This window comes from Diceros bicornis, chromosome 11 (assembly GCF_020826845.1).
Source record: "Diceros bicornis minor isolate mBicDic1 chromosome 11, mDicBic1.mat.cur, whole genome shotgun sequence".
In the NCBI taxonomy this organism is placed as follows: domain Eukaryota; kingdom Metazoa; phylum Chordata; class Mammalia; order Perissodactyla; family Rhinocerotidae; genus Diceros; species Diceros bicornis.
In genome coordinates this window covers 2,205,759-2,224,060 of record NC_080750.1, presented here as the reverse complement: position 1 = coordinate 2,224,060, position 18,302 = coordinate 2,205,759, and the positions used below count along the sequence as shown (strand labels likewise).

At 39.8% G+C, this 18,302-nt stretch overlaps 1 protein-coding gene across 6 annotated transcripts in view; it reads left to right on the top strand.

Annotated features, from left to right (window-relative positions):
- Positions 1–18,302, top strand: part of TBCK (TBC1 domain containing kinase) — a 211,753-nt gene that overhangs the window by 172,508 nt on the left and 20,943 nt on the right. For all 6 annotated transcript variants that reach the window (XM_058549863.1, XM_058549864.1, XM_058549862.1 and 3 more), the window contains one exon: positions 14,040–14,199. In XM_058549863.1, the coding sequence (XP_058405846.1) occupies positions 14,040–14,199 (160 nt within the window). The remainder of the gene's footprint in view (positions 1–14,039; positions 14,200–18,302) is intronic.

Here is an 18,302-nt window from a genome sequence, read left to right as displayed (position 1 = left end):
ACTCAATATATAAAATATAAATTAAGAATTTTTATAATTAATTTTCTTCTTAAGTTAACATAACAGTTACAGCATTTACTAACTATAAATGAGGATTATATGTAAATGAGTTAGCAGGTTGGTGGTTTCTTAGATGCTAAAATTGGCATATAAGTTTTCATGTGCATATTTTCAATCACAGTTTTTTAAACGGAATTCAAGCAATACGTTTACAGAACTCCTGAAGCAATCCATAGAATCTTAGATTACTAAGAATACTATTTGAGAGCCCACTATTTCAGATGATGCATCCCTGTCTTTTTGTGAAGTTACTGCTTTCTATTTTCCCTAAACTGGGAGACCCCTGAGTTTGGAGAGAGCACAGATGCTCATGTTCCTGGTTGTTAGGGCTTCAGGGGTACTGGAAGTTCCTTAGCAGAAGAGGTGAGTGGGCTCCCAAAGAAGCATGGATTCCAGTTGACTGGTCAGTGCTGGCTCTCGAAGTTGTTATTGTCTGTTACTTCAAGAGTTTAAAATACTTCTGATGTTTTAACTTCTTAGTTTATTTTTATTTTGGTTAGGCCTTTAGTCATAGTCTCCCATAAAATCATCAAAAAGGCATAGCATTATGGTGCCTATTTTAATTTTAAAGACTATTGCTAAAACAGTTTATGTACACACCACTCTTCTGATATTTCTTTTCAAATAATTAACTATTTGGAATTTTAAAATACACACAATTTGAAAATGACACTAATCCAAGGTTTTCCAGACCTCACATTCTGATTTTTATATTGATACTCTTCTTTATTTTCTGCAGAATAAACATAAGGACAGCAGGAAGCAGAGCTAGCCTGAGCCCCATTCTCTGACGAGGATGGATATGTCTACTAATGTAGGAGTGCCTCTGAGTCACCCCACCATACTAGGTTCAGAGCTGGAACGAGGCAGGGACCTGTCCTGGTTGTTTTACCATCTACAATTGCAGGCTAGAGAGAATCTGGATTGCTCTGTGCCACTTTAGAGTGGGAGCGAGGCCAAGAGAATGAAGAAGGGACAATCAAGTCACCCATCTTTTATGACCTTTCCAAGGACTCCACTAGTGAAATTTTCTAACTCTCCTTTTGAAAGCCTGCTTTAAAACCAAGGTATTCGTATAGTTGGGCCATTTATTCTCACAACAGTCCTAACTTTTTCCTTCCAATATCCTCTTATTTTACCACATATCTACTTCTGTCCCACCTCTAAATCCCAAATGTTGACACCTGTGTATCCATCACAGCACTTTGAGAGAAACCACAGGCTAACCTCTTTCCGAGAGTCATGGGTTATCATTAGGTTCTTCTAGTCTCAAGAACACAGTAAAGAATGCAGAGCTGTAGGTTCTAAGATCCCTGTTGACTGAGGTATCTAAACTACCTACCTGTGGCTTTCCAAGACTGGAGAACTCAGACCTTTTATAATCTCTTATGATGCAGAGCATTTGATTACATTATGAGGAAATAAGTAACATTTGTATTAATCTTAAATCCTGTTCTCAAGGAATTAAAGGCAAAGGAAAAATGTGTGCATAGTAATGAAGACATTCATAAATTTAGTGCTTCAAATTAATATGTTAGAATGGGATGTTTGATTTTTTTTTTGATATCATCATTAATAGCAACCAACAAATATTATTCTCTATAGATCTGTCAATAATTTTTTTAAGAAAACGTATAAAAAATAGTTCTTATTCACTAGGTTTCTTTTAGTATGAAGAATATAAAACAGTAAAATATTTTATGTGGCAAATAAATGAACAGTAAAGACAACATGTATTAAGTGCCAAATGAGTGGTACAAACAAAAAAGCATCAACAAGAAAGTCATATCTGGGTCAGAGAAGCAAGGCAGCGATAGGGCTCAGTCCTGTTTGTTTTGCAGCTGCAGCATCAGAAAGAGGCACTCAGAAAATATCACTTAAGGAAAAAAGCAGGATGGCAGACACAGTGCCCCACAGCCTCCTGCCTGCACCCTTCACAGTTATAACATAAAGAGACAGTTGGCAATATATGAGCCCTCTTGCATTCTGTAAGGGATCCAGTGACTTCTGAAGTCTGTCTTCCTTTAAACCCAGAAGCAAGACAGTACCTACAAGAAGTCAGTCGAGTCGTAGTTTAGAGCTGGAAGCATTCATGTCAGCCAGCGTTCATTCATTCAGCAGATGTTTATTGGCTGTCTCAGTGTGTGCCAGTCAGGAGTTAGTATACTAGATTTTGAGGATTTGCTGGTGAACAAAGTGACAGATTCCCTGCATTCATGGAAATTACATTTTTATTGGAGAGAGAGAGAAATATATCCATCCTATAATCTTAAATAGCATGCGTGCTACATATAAAAATAAAGCAAGGAGAAGGATGGAGAGTGATAGAGATTGGTCAAGTAGTCAAGTAAAGCCTGTGAGAAAAGCAGGTATTTCAGCAGCACTGTATGATGTACAGAGGCAGGCTACGAATGCCATGGGGAAGGACATTCCAGGCAGAAGGAAGAGCGAGGATAAAGAGCCGAGTGTATGAACTTGCTTGGCCGTTGCGTGCCAGCAAGGAGGCTAGCAAAGGAGGAGATGCAGTCAGGAGTTAAGGTCGCTGAGGCCAAGAGAAGGCATGGGACGGTCAGAATCTCTGCAGTCTGCTTTTAGGGTTACTAATATGCCCCAATTCCTAGGACACCTGTGATCACTAGTTCCTGCAAGTCTACAATGAGATATGTATACTGTTGGCTTAAGTCTTTTTACTTTCCTGTTGATGCAGATGTCCGCAGCAGCAGTGTTAGGTTTTAGCTGCTGTTGTAGAACAAGAGGCACTTGGAATGAAGAGATTTAAGTGAACTGACTTCTAATAATTGCTATCATCAAGCTCTCACAGTGTGCATGCGTGGTGCTGGCCCTGTGATGTCGATACTGTTAATGTCTCTATTGTACTGATGAAGAAACTGAGGCTTAAAAAGGCTAAGCAGAGGGCCAGCCCGCTGGTGTAGTGGTTAAGTTCATGCGCTCCACTTCGGCGGCCCGGGGTTCACAGGTTGGGATTCTGGGCGCAGACCTACACACCGCTCATCAAGCCATGCTGTGGCGACATCCCAGATACAAAAAAAATAGAGGAAGATTGGCACAGATATTAGCTCAGGGCCAGTCTTCCTCACCAAAAAAAAAAAGTGAAGGGGGTGTGCTAAGCAGCCTGCACACGGCCGTATAACTGCAGCTGGTAGACCAAGCTCATGCCCCTAAGCTTTGAGCAGGTGGCTGTTTGGTCTTTGCATAGGGCTGTTAGCATAAACAAGTTGAGACAAATGAGTTAATATAAATTAATGACTGAATGAGACATGTGTTGATCCAAACTGTGTGTTCAGATGCTGTACACATTCCTTCAGATCTTACACACAAACTCAGCTATTACTTCTAGGCTGTGTATATAGGGGCCTAATCCCAAGAGAACAAACCCACCAGTAGTTGTCTTCCTACGGGCACAGCCACAGATTCACGGAAAACAGAACTATTTTAAATTTTGGAAAGCAAAGTTGGAATACTTTGGGGGAGGAAGCATGTTAGAAAGGTTCTTTCCTACCATAATGACTTAATTTGTAAGGTTTAATCCATCCAAAATATTTTTTTATTAAAGTTTCCCTAAAACTATCACTATGTTGGTGTTTTAAAACTTGACACATTAAAGCCTATTGAAATCCTCATAATATTCTTTTAAAGGAATCATTTTTGTAGAGTAACTCTTAATTCTGACCAAGGTAAATCTTTGCAATTAAACTCTGGGATTTCTGTGACTTTACCAATCTGTTTAAGAAATGAATAAATATTTAATACTGGTATATTTTTTTAAATCATTTCATTTCTTCCTTGCCAACAAAATGTAGTCCTATACAGTAGAGAAAAAAAACAAACTTTCTGTAATACCTTTTCCTTCTCCAAAGAAAGTTATTTTTGAAGTGTTGTTTATAATATTTTTAAAATTGTTTATAGTCTCCCTATATCATTTTTATTCTCTATTTTGCTTTAATAGATCATTTAAATGGGAATATTTTGTCTAACCCAGTTCTTACATCTTCATATAGGTGAAAATTTTGTTTTCCTAATTTGTGCTTTCAGGAGATTAAATGCCTAAAATTAAGTTTCATGTCGTCTTTTTTACCTGTGTAAAATAATTGAAATGATTGTTTATGAAGAGGGAGGCAATCTTATCTTTTAGCAAAACAAGTGACCGTCTACCAATGAATATAAGGGACAGCCTTACCACCCGCTAGAACCCTCCTGCACGTGTAGGGGAGGAAAAATATTTTTTTCCTCTACCCTTCTAAGTTTTTGGCTGGGACCTCTGTAACAGAAGACAAATTAACAAGAAAAAAGCACACACATGTATTTCATATAAGTTTTATGTGATGCAGGAGGCTTCATAAGGAAAGGAAGACCTGAAGAAGTGGTTACACCTGAGCATTTTGTGCTAGGTTTGATGAGGAGTGGACAGTCGTGGGAAGAAGCAGTAGGGCCAGAGGGTGTGAGGCAGGGGCAGTTAAACTAGGGACACTGAGCAAGGCCTGTCCGTCCAGTTTCTCTTGGTGTTCCTCTGTCTGGGAGATAAGGATGCTCCTGTCCCCTGGGTACAGGGAGGGCACCTCTCAGTTGAAGCTTTTATAACCTGATTCAAGGGAAGATCAGAAAGTCCTTCCTGCACATGCCGTCTCTCAAACTCCTTCAGCTTAAAATATTCAGCCTGCCAAGATGCCGTATTTTGGGGTAGCATGTCCTGAACCCCATTACTTGAAATTCTATTGAAGCTTCAGTCATTCAGCTTGTGATATAAATATTCCCAGTTAAAATACCAACACCCTGCAAGAGATCATCTGCTTCAGTTTTTGTGGTTGTAGGTGAGGAGAGGCACATCAGCAATCGGATGCAACCACCCTAACGCCAGTGGGCTGGGGCGGGGGGACGCGGAAAGGAAAGCTGGAGGACGTGAAGACAAACTTCACCCCTTGACGATCAAGACGTAGTTCCAACTTCAGAATAAGAAGGAACCCTGGAGATAATCTAGTCTGAACTCTTAATATCAGAGCTGAACAGCAACATCAGGGAGGCTAAACAGCAAAGTTTTTGTTGAAATCATATTTTATTTTTGCTTGTTTTTATAAGAAAGAAACATGAAATGTTAATCTAGGTCAAGATTCAAGTGAGTTATGTTTGATCTTCAATACATTACGGGGATTTCAGAGCAAACAATAATTGCATATTTTAAAGAGACAATAGAAAATGTTTCTCTTGTAGTGGCATAAATTTCATAAGTAATGTTAATAGTTTCAAAGGTAATACACAAGCCAAGCTATTGTTTTCCTTAATAGTTCTGAATGTTTAGGGTTTCATATTTTCTGGCGTTCATATTAAGAGTGGTCTTAGTCATGTAAATGTGAGGCCAACCAGTGTTACCTGTAAACAGAAATACTTTAAAGAAATGTTATTCTCATTTGCTTGAAGTCAAGGCTGAGTTTTTGCAACTTTATTTGTAAAAATCTTACCTTTTTAAAAAAATATCAGAAGATATAGGAAGGACAATCTCAGGCTTAAATTTTTTAGTTTGAAAAACACGTACACTGAGTTGTTTTCATTATTATACTATGTTATTCATCCTTAGTCAGTGCTGGTGTTCTCTTGTGTGTGTCCTGAAGAAGTTCTGAAATCTTCTTCAGAGTCATTTAGAGAAACTTGTGTTCAGAGCAGGCTAGGTAGTAAGGAGGTGTGGTAAAATTGTTTTCGTCCCATTTGGTTCTAGGTTCAAACTACCTGAATTAAAATTTTGGGGAGAAACTGTGTAACTATAATATGGTTTGGGTTTTATTTTGCTTTTTGAGGAGCGAATTTTATTCCACTTTCAAGAGCTTTTACATCAGTATCCTCTCTTGTACAAACCTGTCCTCAAAGCTTGCAGAATTAAGAACTGGAAACCAAGAATTCCAGAGTGTTCAGGTCTGTTCTGAAATTCTGTTTCTTCCCCCTTGCACCCCAGAATACTCCTGCTTGCTGCTAAAAATCTCAGGTCCCCGCAAAAGTGAATGGAAGAACCAACGGTCAGTCATCCAGACGATTCGCGTACCTGCTATAGGCAAAGACTGGCTAAGGTAGTGGGGACACACACCAGTATGGTAGGGGGCACTGGCCTCCAGATGTTTAGGGTCTACCTGGGAAGGTGTGTGTGTCTCCGTATATACACAGACATGCATCTGATGCTTGTATTGGTACCTGACAGGGAAGTGTCGGGGTTAAGATCAAGGACTTCGGAGCTGGATGTGAATCCCACCTTTGTTACTTTCTAGCTTGTGACCCTAGTAAGCTTGCTAAACATCTCTGGACCTTGATTTCCCTGTCTGTAAAATTTGGATAATAATAATGCCAAATTCCTAGGTTGTTTTGAGGATTCAATAAATAAATATATGTAAAAAAAACTTCTATCCAGTTGTATTCCCATATCTGAATGAACCTTGTAGGATGTGGGAGGATATGGTAGCCACTGCTGAGGAATGTCTCCCCTGCCTGGATCAGTAGTCAGCTGTGAGAGGTACTTTAACTGTTGAAGAGCTCCTGTTTGCTCTGAGACCCATCCGCAGCCCCAGTTCCTCAGTGTCGTACAGACTCATTCAATCAGCCAGGCAGTCCTGTTTGCAGACCTGCTTTGCCAGGCCCCTGCCCACCAGGAGCTCATGGTGTTGTGGCTAAGATAGACACCTCAAAGAAACAATTCTAATACAGTGTGAAGTGGTCTGTGTCTGAGGTATACCCAGAAGGCCATGGGAGGGATGGTCACCTAAGCCAGGTGATGCCTGAGATGATTCTTGAAAGACAAGTAGAAGTTACGCCAGCAATGGAGAGAGGACGTTTCAGACTAAAAAACGTGCCGTGTGGGTGCACCGAGTGTGAGGAGGACACATTCAAGGCACTGCAGGCACTCTGGACGTGCATGGAGAGGATTTATGAGGGTGGGAAGTGAGGCTAGGGTAGGCAGAGGCAGCTTCGTGGAGAACATTGCATAACTTCGTGAAGAAGTTGGGGTCTCATTCCAAAGGCTGTGAGAAAGCATTAAGGAATTTTAAGCAGGTGCGTGGCAGGATCAGATTTGTGTTTTCGAGAGATTTGTGCAGCGTGGAGGAAGGATGAGAGTGGAGGTAATGGTGCAGGCAAGACTGGAAGGATGGACTCACCCAGAGATTTATTTGATGGGCATAAGCATCCCTTCATGTCTGCAGTCACGAAGAGCGAGGCCACTAGCTTTGCCCTAAAATAAACCAGGTTTCCTGGGCCCTTTGGGTCAGTACTGTACTGGAGAAAATCCAGAGAAATGGCTCTTGGTGCTATTTCTTGCCCTTTTCTCACATGTTTATTGACAAAAGGGAATTCCATGTCGTGGCACCTGCAGGCACTGTTGGTAGTGGTGCCGCTAGCTGGCAGGCCAGGAGGCAATTAGCATATTTGCCGCTGACGCAAGTTATGCTAGATTTGGCACAATTCTGAACTTCATTTACTCAGCAAACATGTAAAATGTATTCTAGGCACAGTATTAAGCATTGTAAGAGTTTCATAGATGAGATAAATACAGATCCTTCCTATAAATTGTTTAAAGTCTTGATGGAAATCCTGTACATTAGTCTGTTTCATACAAGATCAAATTGCTGTTATGAGAGATACACAGATACTGGGGGAAGGGACACTTTCATGGAGGAAACACTTGAAGGATGGATAATATTTGAACACTGAAAAATATGGAGAAAACATATTTAGGCAAAGAAAACTACAGGAGCTAGGCAGAACATGTACTGGGAACCGTGTGTGATTCCGTTTGGTTGGAATTGAAGTAGGTGCCATTCATGCGGCCTTAACTGAGAAATTTGGGCTTTGTCCTGTAGGCAGCCATGGAAGGTTTCTCAGGGATGTAATATCAGAACTTTGTTCTTAAATTTTTAATCTAACAAAATTGTGAAAAAAATGGATTTCCAAGGGAAAAGATGAGAGTTGGAGAAAACAGAAAGCTACTGCAGTCGTCTAAGCCCAAGGTAATGAGTGTCTGAAGTAGTCAGGTAGCAGTGGGGACAGAGATGGAGGATGGGATTTATCAGTGCAACAGAACGTTGAATGTTGCCACTGATGAGATGTCAGAAATGAGATTTTAGACTGATTTGGGGGATGCTAATGCCATTCAAAAAAAGCAGCAATAGAGTAGCAAGGAAAAATGATATCTAAAGATACAATTTTTATATCAGTTAATGCTATTTAGTTACATTGTATATGAGGAAACTGTGGGTTTAATTCCATATTCCCTTTTGGCTACTGATAACTAAAGGTGTAGCCTTTACTTTGGGCTCTATAACACTAATTGTAATTGGTTAACATGGCAAACAAGCCAACGTAAAGGTGTGTGTACCCTCATCAGTGGTCTGGTGGACAGCTGGTGTGCTTTGTGTCTAGAGCTATGACGACACTAAGTGTGGTACCCAACAACATACTGTCTGTGCTGTTTTAGGATTTAGAAAATCATGAGATTGTTTCTGTGTTGAATTTTGAGCTGTCAAAGATTTTAAAGGAATTTTAAAATCTTTTTGTAAAGTGAAGAGTCTTTCTCATATAAGAACATTTACCTATGTAATTTACTTATACCACGTACCTATATTATTCTTAGAACTGATATTTTTTCTATCTGCTTGATTAACATATGGCGCATCTACTTGCAGTTTTGTTGCATAGACTGACTTATGAATACAGGAAAGTCTTCATGTCTTAGAAACCTAGAAATTAATGCACATCATCCTTACTTGTTAATACTGTTCTAATAATCCAACTCTTTTGTCACAGAAAATTTAAAGTCCTTTTTCTGATCTATTTGTACATTGGGCCACCAGATTTTGTTTAATGTGAACATTTATTTTTGTTATAAGCACACATTTGAATGCTTTTTGGCAATGTCTGCCAAATGGACAGTAGAGCTGAGTGGTATGGTTTCGGGGAGGGGAACAGCTTACTGCAAGTCAGGGTGAGGTCACCAGTCACCAAAGAAAAGTCTTCTGTTTACTAGACTATATCACAGAGTGCAATCAGGGGAGTCAACAGCCCTGTGCAAACCCCTGGCCAGGTGATTGCTACAAGAACTGGTGCTTTTTGCTTTTATAGCTGCTGTTATTCCGTAGTCGCGATTTCATTGTAAGTACTGCTGACTTCTTTATTAGGTCTTTCATCTTTCAGTTCCTTCAAGTATGCCATCAAAAAGTCTTAAGAACACTGGAAGTTTAGAAAGGTAGTGCCTACGAGTGCCACTGCTACGTTTGCCAAGGCCAGCCTGAAAACTGTGGTGGGCGTTGTTATAATTCCAGCTTCAACATGTGTACATGAGCGGGCTAATTACCACATAAATACTTGGGCTCCTATGGCCTTAACAGTCTCTACACTGGGTACTTTGGAGCTGAAGCTTTTTAAATTCTTCATTTGTAAGATGGCCTCGTGTCTAGCTGTGGGGTCGTGCACTCACGATGGAAGCTCTGTAAGTGTGGGTATCACTTACCCCGTAGCTGTGTCATGCTGACAAGCAATGGCTTTTTTAAATACAAAAGGCAAATGCAGAGAATCCACGTTCTTGTCTAGAATGTGAGGAAAGCAGTGAAGTGACGGTCATAATCCTAGCATATGTGTTGTTGCACGTTCATCTCGACCACCACCTCAGTTTGAAGAGCCTGCACCTACTTGTCTTCCTCTGCAGCACAGCGAGATAAAGCTGCCGTCCTGAGAGCCTGGACACAGCGCTTATCTCAGCGTGTTCTCTGCCGTTTTGCTTCCATGCCGTAGTTCTCCCAGGACTAGTCAGAGTCGACTTTGAGAATGAGAGTCACTATATGTCAGAAATTTTCTTCTATTTCTGTCCAGTTAACACAAACTATACAGAAATCTGTTCTTTGCTCATTTTCAAATACCTAATATTTTATTATGATTATGAAGGACTTAGAAGGTGAAAAAAGTATTTAACTTCCTACCTTTACAATATAATCTGACAGCCTCTCAGATGTTTAGAAATTGCCTAAGTTCTACTTCATCATATAATGTCTGTGACACATGAGAATTTCTAATGTAGGCAATGAAATAATTACATTAATTACATTAATTAAATAATTACAAGGAAATGAGATCTTTAAATAACCAAAATTGTCTTCATTGTTCAGCTTCCACAGAAGAGAACGTTGCTTGTAAATGTTAATATGTAACTAGGCGGTCTCGTTCTCCTCTGCTGTTTGCCCGTGATGCAGTGAAGGATCCATATCTAGAGGTTTGACTGCCCTGTCTACAAATATCCATGCCTACCCAATCTTCTTGCACTGGAAGTTTTATGACAAGAGTGTTCTTGGATGAGTGCTCTTATGTTTCCAGGACTTTTCGATTGAACTTAACTAAGAATAGGGGAAGTGTGGGTTAAGGCTTTTTTTCTTTTGTGCCTTACCTTCCAAAGTGTTAAAAGAGCCTAAGAAAGGTTTGGAATCGTTTTGCATTTTGGATTATAACTTCCCTCTTCCCCAAAAGACTCTGTTGCCATCATTTGTTGTCAAGCATTTTAATGTTTAATCTAGATTTTTTTTAAACATCAAACCATAAAACACAACCAACAGAAAATTCCAGCATGGTAACAAGCTTATGACATACTTCTAGTGACTAAAAGGCAATTTGGACTAAAATCTTCTTAAAAGCACATAATAAATTTTTGATACTGAGCCTACAAAATCATCAAATGCTCATCTGTGATTTTGGATACAGATATTAGATATTGGGTATTGGATACAGATGGGTACTTTTTTAAAACCAAATATTTATGGAATTTATCTTGTAAAATAAATTATTTTATTTCTAGAGTCACTAATTTTTTAAGATGTGTAGGAGGCACTTAAATGTGACTTTACATTGTAAAGCTTAACACAGTCTAAGCATTGTATTTTATCTTGTATTTCAAGGGAGAGAATCTGACTGGCTCCGCCTGCATCTGCTGTTTCCTCTCCCCCCCACCACCCTGTCAGTCATGGCTGTGGCAGGGTCATCTCATGCAAACGTGACAGCCAGGCTGACTCTCCCGAGTGAGCCCCTTTCAAACAAGGAAGCGGGGCGTAGGCAGGCACCCGAACATGTCTGCTGCAGCCTTGGACTGGGATAGATTTGTATCGCTTTTGCTACTTTGAAAGCACTAGAAATAAAAAATGCTCACAGTTGATAAGGGCTGCTGGATAAACACAGAAACTCTGTCTGGCAACTAATCCAGACTGGCAGATGTAGATCCATTTGCTGAGAATATTTGAGTTGTTAGGTTCTTAGTTTGTGGTATCAACAATTTTCATTTTAAGATATGTCCTTACTGAAAATAAAAGTACTGTCAGAGTAATTGTAGCTGAGGACAAAGTTATTACTGTTCATGAAACTGCAATTGAGAATACTGAATAATTGTAAATGTTTGAGAAATTGTGCTGATGAAATCCAAGGCTGATCTGCCCATGATCATAAATTCTTTGTCCATTCTAGGAGATGCTAACCAAACATTGTACACTGAGATGCTAATGTCTATTCTATCTCTTCATTTTTCAGAAGTTTTTATGGTCCTTTCCCTCACTATTAATGCCAAATGCTTTTCTTTAAAGAAAAAGTGATGAAGCAGCGGCTGACTGAAAATTTTCAAATTAAAACATGTGGTCAATCTCCACCCTCATTGTCGAGAGGAGGAATCTCAAATTTCTCCTCTCTCCATTAATGAGGAGAAAGACAGACCGAGAAACAGAAAGAGAGAAGTAGTATTCTGAAACTGAACCTACGCACTGGGGCAATTGAGAAACTGTCATGTCAATAAATAATTATAATTTTCCCTCTGCTACAGTGATGACTGATGAATTTTGGGGGGAATATTAGTTGCTTGTGGCATACCTTTTAAAACTCTATGAGTGTTCCATTTTTTAAAGAACATATCTAAAGTGGAAGTTCAGGGGAAAATGCCTCTATTGAACATATAAACATCCCTTCGTGGTCATCATCAGGATTGTTAAGGAAGGAAAGAGATATTGTCTAGACTTCTTATAAACTAGTGTCCCCTTCTAGCCTTTCTCCACATTGTTGCTAAAGTGCAAGTGTGATCCGTTACTTCTTGCTTAACATGCTTTCTGAGTTTCATTGCTCCAGGATAAAGACCACCGTTATCAACATGGGCCACAGGCCCTGCCTGCGCGGTCTGGCCTCTCATCCATTTCCAGGCCCATCTTATCCCTTTGCTCTCTGACTTCTACTAGCTCTGGCCCCCTTCTTCCGTCTTACGGGACATGTGCCTCCCCCGATAAGCCCAGCATTTCTGCCTGAAACGTTCATCCTGTCCACCACCCTATCCCACCTTCGTTTCATCCCTTTGCATAATTGATTTTTATTAATTCTTCAAAATTTAACTTGGCCATTACTTACTCTCTCAGTGAAAACCTTCCCTGTGCTCCCCAAATTGATATATCCTATCAATGCGTCGTATACATCTCTTTCAGAGCAGTTTTCACAGTTATTTTATGTTAATTTAAAGAGTTATTTGATTAATAATATTTAAGAATGGCTTCCTCTATAGACTGAATGAAGAATCTTCGTTTTAATTGTACTTTTTTATTGTACTTTTTTTTTAAAGACTTTATTTATTTTTTTTTTCCCCTTAAAGCCCCAGTAGATAGTTGTATGTCATAGCTGCACATCCTTCTAGTTGCTGTATGTGGGACGCGGCCTCAGCGTGGCCCGAGAAGCGCTGCGTCGGTGCACGCCCGGGATCTGAAGCCGGGCCGCCAGCAGCGGAGCGCAAGCACATAACCGCTAAGCCACGGGGCCAGCCCCTGTACTTTTTAATTTCTTTTGCGGGCATATATTTTTTCTTTAAGATCTTATGATATTTCTAAATATTGTAAGCTAATATATGCTTTTAATTCCGAAATTAAAAGTAATTGTCAATGAAACCATCAGAACCCTTCTAAAGTGTGAATATAATAAAACATCGCCCCCTTTAGAGAACATGAAATTGGAAAGAGTGGAAATGTCAGTTGAGTTTACTTGAGAAATAAACCAACAACAGAAATGTTTCCAACCAGTGCTAATGACCTCTAACAATTCTAGATTCCCATCCCACAATTACTTGCTCAAAGTAGATAGGCTTTTGTAGTACCAGGTTAGATCTGAGAGTCCACTTGGCTCTATTACCCCCAGGGCTTTAAAGCAATCACAGGCGTCGTGATGAACTGAAAGGCATGAACGCTCTGCAGCCGTGTGACAGCCACTGATGGGCTGCATCCAGACCACTTTCCTGATGCTCCCTTCAACCTCGAAAGTCTCTTTACATCTTCACATAGTCTTCTTCCTTTCTCCTTTCCGTTCCGTTTTCACATTTAACATCTTTTTCCTTAGAGAAGGAGGGCCTTACTTCATTTAGATAAAATACTCACGTGAGCATGGAAGATGTTTAGAACTGTCAGAAGTTCAGGAAAAACAGGAGTACAACCAGTGAATCACTGAGGTAGTTATTAGCAAAAATTCATTGTGCACACACCAAAAAGCCAGTTTGCAAACCAGCAGCACTGACACTAGAACACGGAGGCTCCGAGGGATACTGTCATAAAGCAGCTTATGTAGTGTGCTGGTAGTGGCTGTTTATATTTTTCAGTAATTAGTTACCGTATCAGAATTTTCTTAAATGAAAGAGAATTGGTTAGTGGTTACTTCATATCAATTTGGGGGAACGATTTAAGTTTCACTTATGATTTTTAGAGGCATAAGCAAGAAGTGACCCAGGTCAAATTAGCCTCGCGTGTCTTGCAAAATAAGCTAAATTTAAGCTTTGCTCGTATGACTAAACTGGTTTTGTCTGCTCAGGAATTTTCAGATCTGAAATCCATTTGTGTTTGATTTTAACGGTACTGTCTTCTGGGAATCAGTTATCTCTGTGAGTTTCCCTCACACACTCAAGTCTGCACATAAATGTTTTCCTTAGCTTTCCTTCTCAGTTTCATTCGGGGCCACATTTCAGGCAGCATCAACATTCCATTCAGCGCGGCATTCACTGCAGAAGGGGGGCTTACCCAGGGCCCTTACACCGCCATGCTGCAGAGCTTCAAAGGGAAGGTCATTGTCATCGTGGGGCACGTGGCAAAGCACACAGCAGAGGTAAGTGTACTCAGAATGTCATGTGCGCATGATGATGAGTTATTTACGTGCCTGCTATCACAGATGGTCAAAAGTGTGTTTCTTTAGAAATTGGTCACAAATCAAATGAGCTTTGAAGATGTGTCTATATTCTTACTTTTCCCAATAAAAGAATTCAAGCTTTTTTCCTCAGTGTGCAGCAGCAGGATCAATAGTGAGCTTAGAAAAATCCAAATGATAGCCTAAAGGGTTTTTATTTTAACTGCTTTCTGAAGTTACGAAGAATTGGCTCCAATTCCTTCCAATGGAGAAGAACACTGGGGCTTGATTGGAGGCTCTGAAAGCTGGTCATGATGGAATTTGTTGGATTTGGGAGTTTTGCTTTCTCTAGGCCCAAAGCTTTTTGATGATAGAAAATTCACGAAGGTTATCAACTTTCAGGTATGATGGGTATATGAAACAATAAAATGGCTTCCCTCTCCCGTTCTATGCAAATTGAAAAATAAAATAAAGAGTAGCAGATGGAGGTCAAAAATATCACCTTTATTTATTTTTTTTAATTATATGAAGTTTTTTGTTTTTTGTTTTTTTGCTGAGGAAGATTGGCCCTGAACTAACATCTGTTGGCAATCTTCCTCTTTTTGCTTGAGGAAGATTGTCACTGAGCTAACATCTGTGCCCACCCTCCTCTATTTTGTATGTGGGATGCCTCCACAGCATGCTTGATGTGCTGTGTGTAGGTCTGTGCCCGGGATCCAAACCCGTGAACCGTAGGCCACAGAAGCAGAGCACCTGAACCCAACCACTATGCCACCAGGCCAGTCCCCACCTTTATTTTTTATAAAAAACAAGTTGGAGAATGTAGTTTCCTATGAGAGCCCAATGGGCTTGCTCACAAATCCCCCGAGTTAGAGAACAATTCTTCTCTAAAGGGAGGGAAGACTCTGCTCCTGGAAGAGTAGCAGAGGTGGCCTCTCCCTGCAGGCCGCTTATTCCCAAGAGGAAGGGCGGGACTGAGCCTTCACAAATTTACCAAATAAATCCCTCCTCTTCCCAGGGCAGAGTGAATAGAGAGACAGAAAGGTCATGAATACACTTAGGAAAATCTCTTCCTCAAAGAAATCAGCACTGGAGATAAAACATTCCCCTCTAATACGTACCTTCCTTTTGTCTGTATAAACTGGATAATCCAGAAATGTGATCACTGGAAATGTAGTCAGATGAGAACTTGCAGACTTTTAGCCATAGGCCACTGTAAGCATCCAGTAATCCTTGTCTCAGAGGGGCAGGGCTAGTGGTCGCACTGGCTGCTGACACTGAAGGAAGGTCGTCCTTGATCATGGCGCTTATCTGACCACACTGAAGGAGTGTTTGAGACGTAGTAGTTATAAATGATAAATCACTCACTCCTCTTTGATAAAACTAGATCCAGCGGCTGACAGGGAACAATCTACATACACCTATTTCAGAGAAAGTAGAATAAATGACTAATGCGCAATTTTAAGTAAATTAGAGCGTTTTAGAACAAAAGCCACGGTATCTAAATTATTTTGATGTAAATTGTTAAATTATTATTATTATTTTACTACTACCACACTACTGCTGCTGCTACATTAATCTGTATTGCCATATCATTCCAATGAAAAATATCCATTTTCAATTACAGTGCATATCAATACATTCAACCCACAGAAATACTATTGAAAATCACATATTTCTGGGTTCCAAGTCATATACAGCCTTAGGAAGAAATCCTTACGATGATGATAATCCCAATTATTGCTGGTCTTTGTGTGCTAGGCACTTTACATGTGTTATCTCATTTTATTGTTCATAACAATTCTATGAGGGAGGCATTATTCTACAGATTTTACATATGAGAAAAACTTAGACTCCAAGTTTATCTAATTGGCCTGTGTCAGAACCAGGATCAAAACATGAGTCTGTGTGACTCCACAGGCCATACCCTTAACCCAGTGACCTCTTGAGGCTTTAGAGTCTGAATGCTGCCATTTGTCCTGTTTTTTTAAAATAGGCTTATTCTGACTTTTCACAGATCACAGTAGTTCTTCCCAGTGTATGAAACCAAGACCTGAAATAACCTTTTTTGCTCTAAGTGCTGTCAAGCTTAAGGCTCTATTTTCATAAAGCGTTAATCATTTGAAAGATGGTATCTAATTTGTAGACCGTGTATGATTTAATCTTCTTAAATATGCCAAATGTTTCCAAACATTCTGCTTATTGTATTAATCTCTGGACTTATATTTATTCTGATTTTATCATAAAGGTCAAAACATATGTATAAATAAGTAGATAACTCATTTTTTTCATTAAATAATCAGTTATAAAGCATTTGTCATCTGTTATATGCAAGACACTGTGAATGCTGTAGTCTATCACAGTGCAAATAAATTTAAAAGTTCAAAATATGAAGGAAATCTGGAAGCATAACCATTCAGATAAAGTAATAACAATATATGATAATAATAGTAATAAGTAGCCATCACATTCTGAATAAATTAGCAAATGTCTTGCTTATCAGAAACCAGATGCCATCATGAACCATTCCTTCTTCAGACTCTCTGTGTTCATTCATACTTGTAGACAACAATGACTGAAAAAATTATATGCTCAGCTATTAATGCTTCAGTCCACATCAGGAAATAAATTTTGAGAAACAGTTTTAAATATTTGTGTAGAGATGTATCTTTAATAATTTTTCTCATAATGGAGCTAAAGAGAACTTCAGATATTTATTTGCTTAGACTGTCCATCATTTTGTCTGCTGTGTAAATCTGTACGACTTTACTAATGCTTGCATCCCCACCCCCCCAACTTGGAAGCGTCTCAGTTTAAAGATATTTCCTAGAATTCTACAATGTATCATGGTCGTGCTGGATATCTTCCATTTGCCCCACCTCCCATCCTAGATCCATCCTCCGCACTTCTTCGCCCTGCTCTCCGCCCCAGGCGGCTGCCTACCGGGTCCTCTGGCTTCAGGTTGTTGAGCTAATGGGAAGCTCTGACAAGTCATGGGAGGGAGGGAGGTCAGGATATTTATCTCCCTATCTTCCCTCAAAACTTGTTGCAAGGTTACTGTGTCCCTCTCCTGGAGGGTAACATTTCTCTGCAGGAAACCTTATTGACGCTCCTCTCTCTTTCCAGCCCCTGGTCCCTTTGCCTCCAGGGGTGGCAACAGCCCTGGTTTTTGATCATGCAGGGTTACTGCACTATCCCTTACAGTCCTCTTACATCCCACTCACACCTCTAAAGTAAATCTCTTTATAAGTAAACCCTTCTCAGTTATCCTAAAGGCTTCTTGGAACACTGACTGTTACCAGGATACTATTTAAATGCATGATTTTTCAGTCAGCCTAGATTAGCTGCTCTGTTCTGTTTCTTACGAGTTGTTAATTTGGGCAAGTTATTTAGTCTCTCTAAGTAACAATTTGTTCGTTTATAAAACAGGGAACATAATACCTACCTCATGGCATTGTTGTGAAGATTTCAAATTAGGCATATAAGGTTCAGTGCAGAGCCTGATACTGGTAAGCACTCAATTAACTTCAGCTATTAACTTTATTTTCCAGGACCATCATTTGCGTAGATGTGAATTTAATAAGTACTCTTTTATGTATGACGGTAGTATAAGGGTTCTAGCATTTGGGAGAATCAGCAAAATGGCAGAGTAGGCAGCTCTACTCTCCCATTCCTCCGCGTAAACATTGACAGCAAGTAGAAACCAGACCATGTGGAGTAGAAGTGGCAGACGCAGGCGTCCTTGTCCTCTTCCTGGCCTTAGGGGAAAAGCGTTCAGTCTTTCACCGTTGAGTATGGTGTTAGTTGGATTCTTTCATATATAGCCTTTGTCATGTTGGGGAACTTCTCTTGTATTCCAGGTTTATTGAGTGTTTTTATCATGAAATGGTGTTGAATTTTGTCAAATGCTTTTTCTGCATCAATTGAGATGATTATGTGTTTTTTCCCCTTCCTTCTATGAACGTGGTTTATTGTATTGATTGATTTTCATGTTCCATAGCCTCGCATTCCTAGCATAAATTCCACTTAGTCGTGGTGTGTAATCCTTTCAGTATGCTCCTGAGTTCGGGTTGCTAGGATTTGTG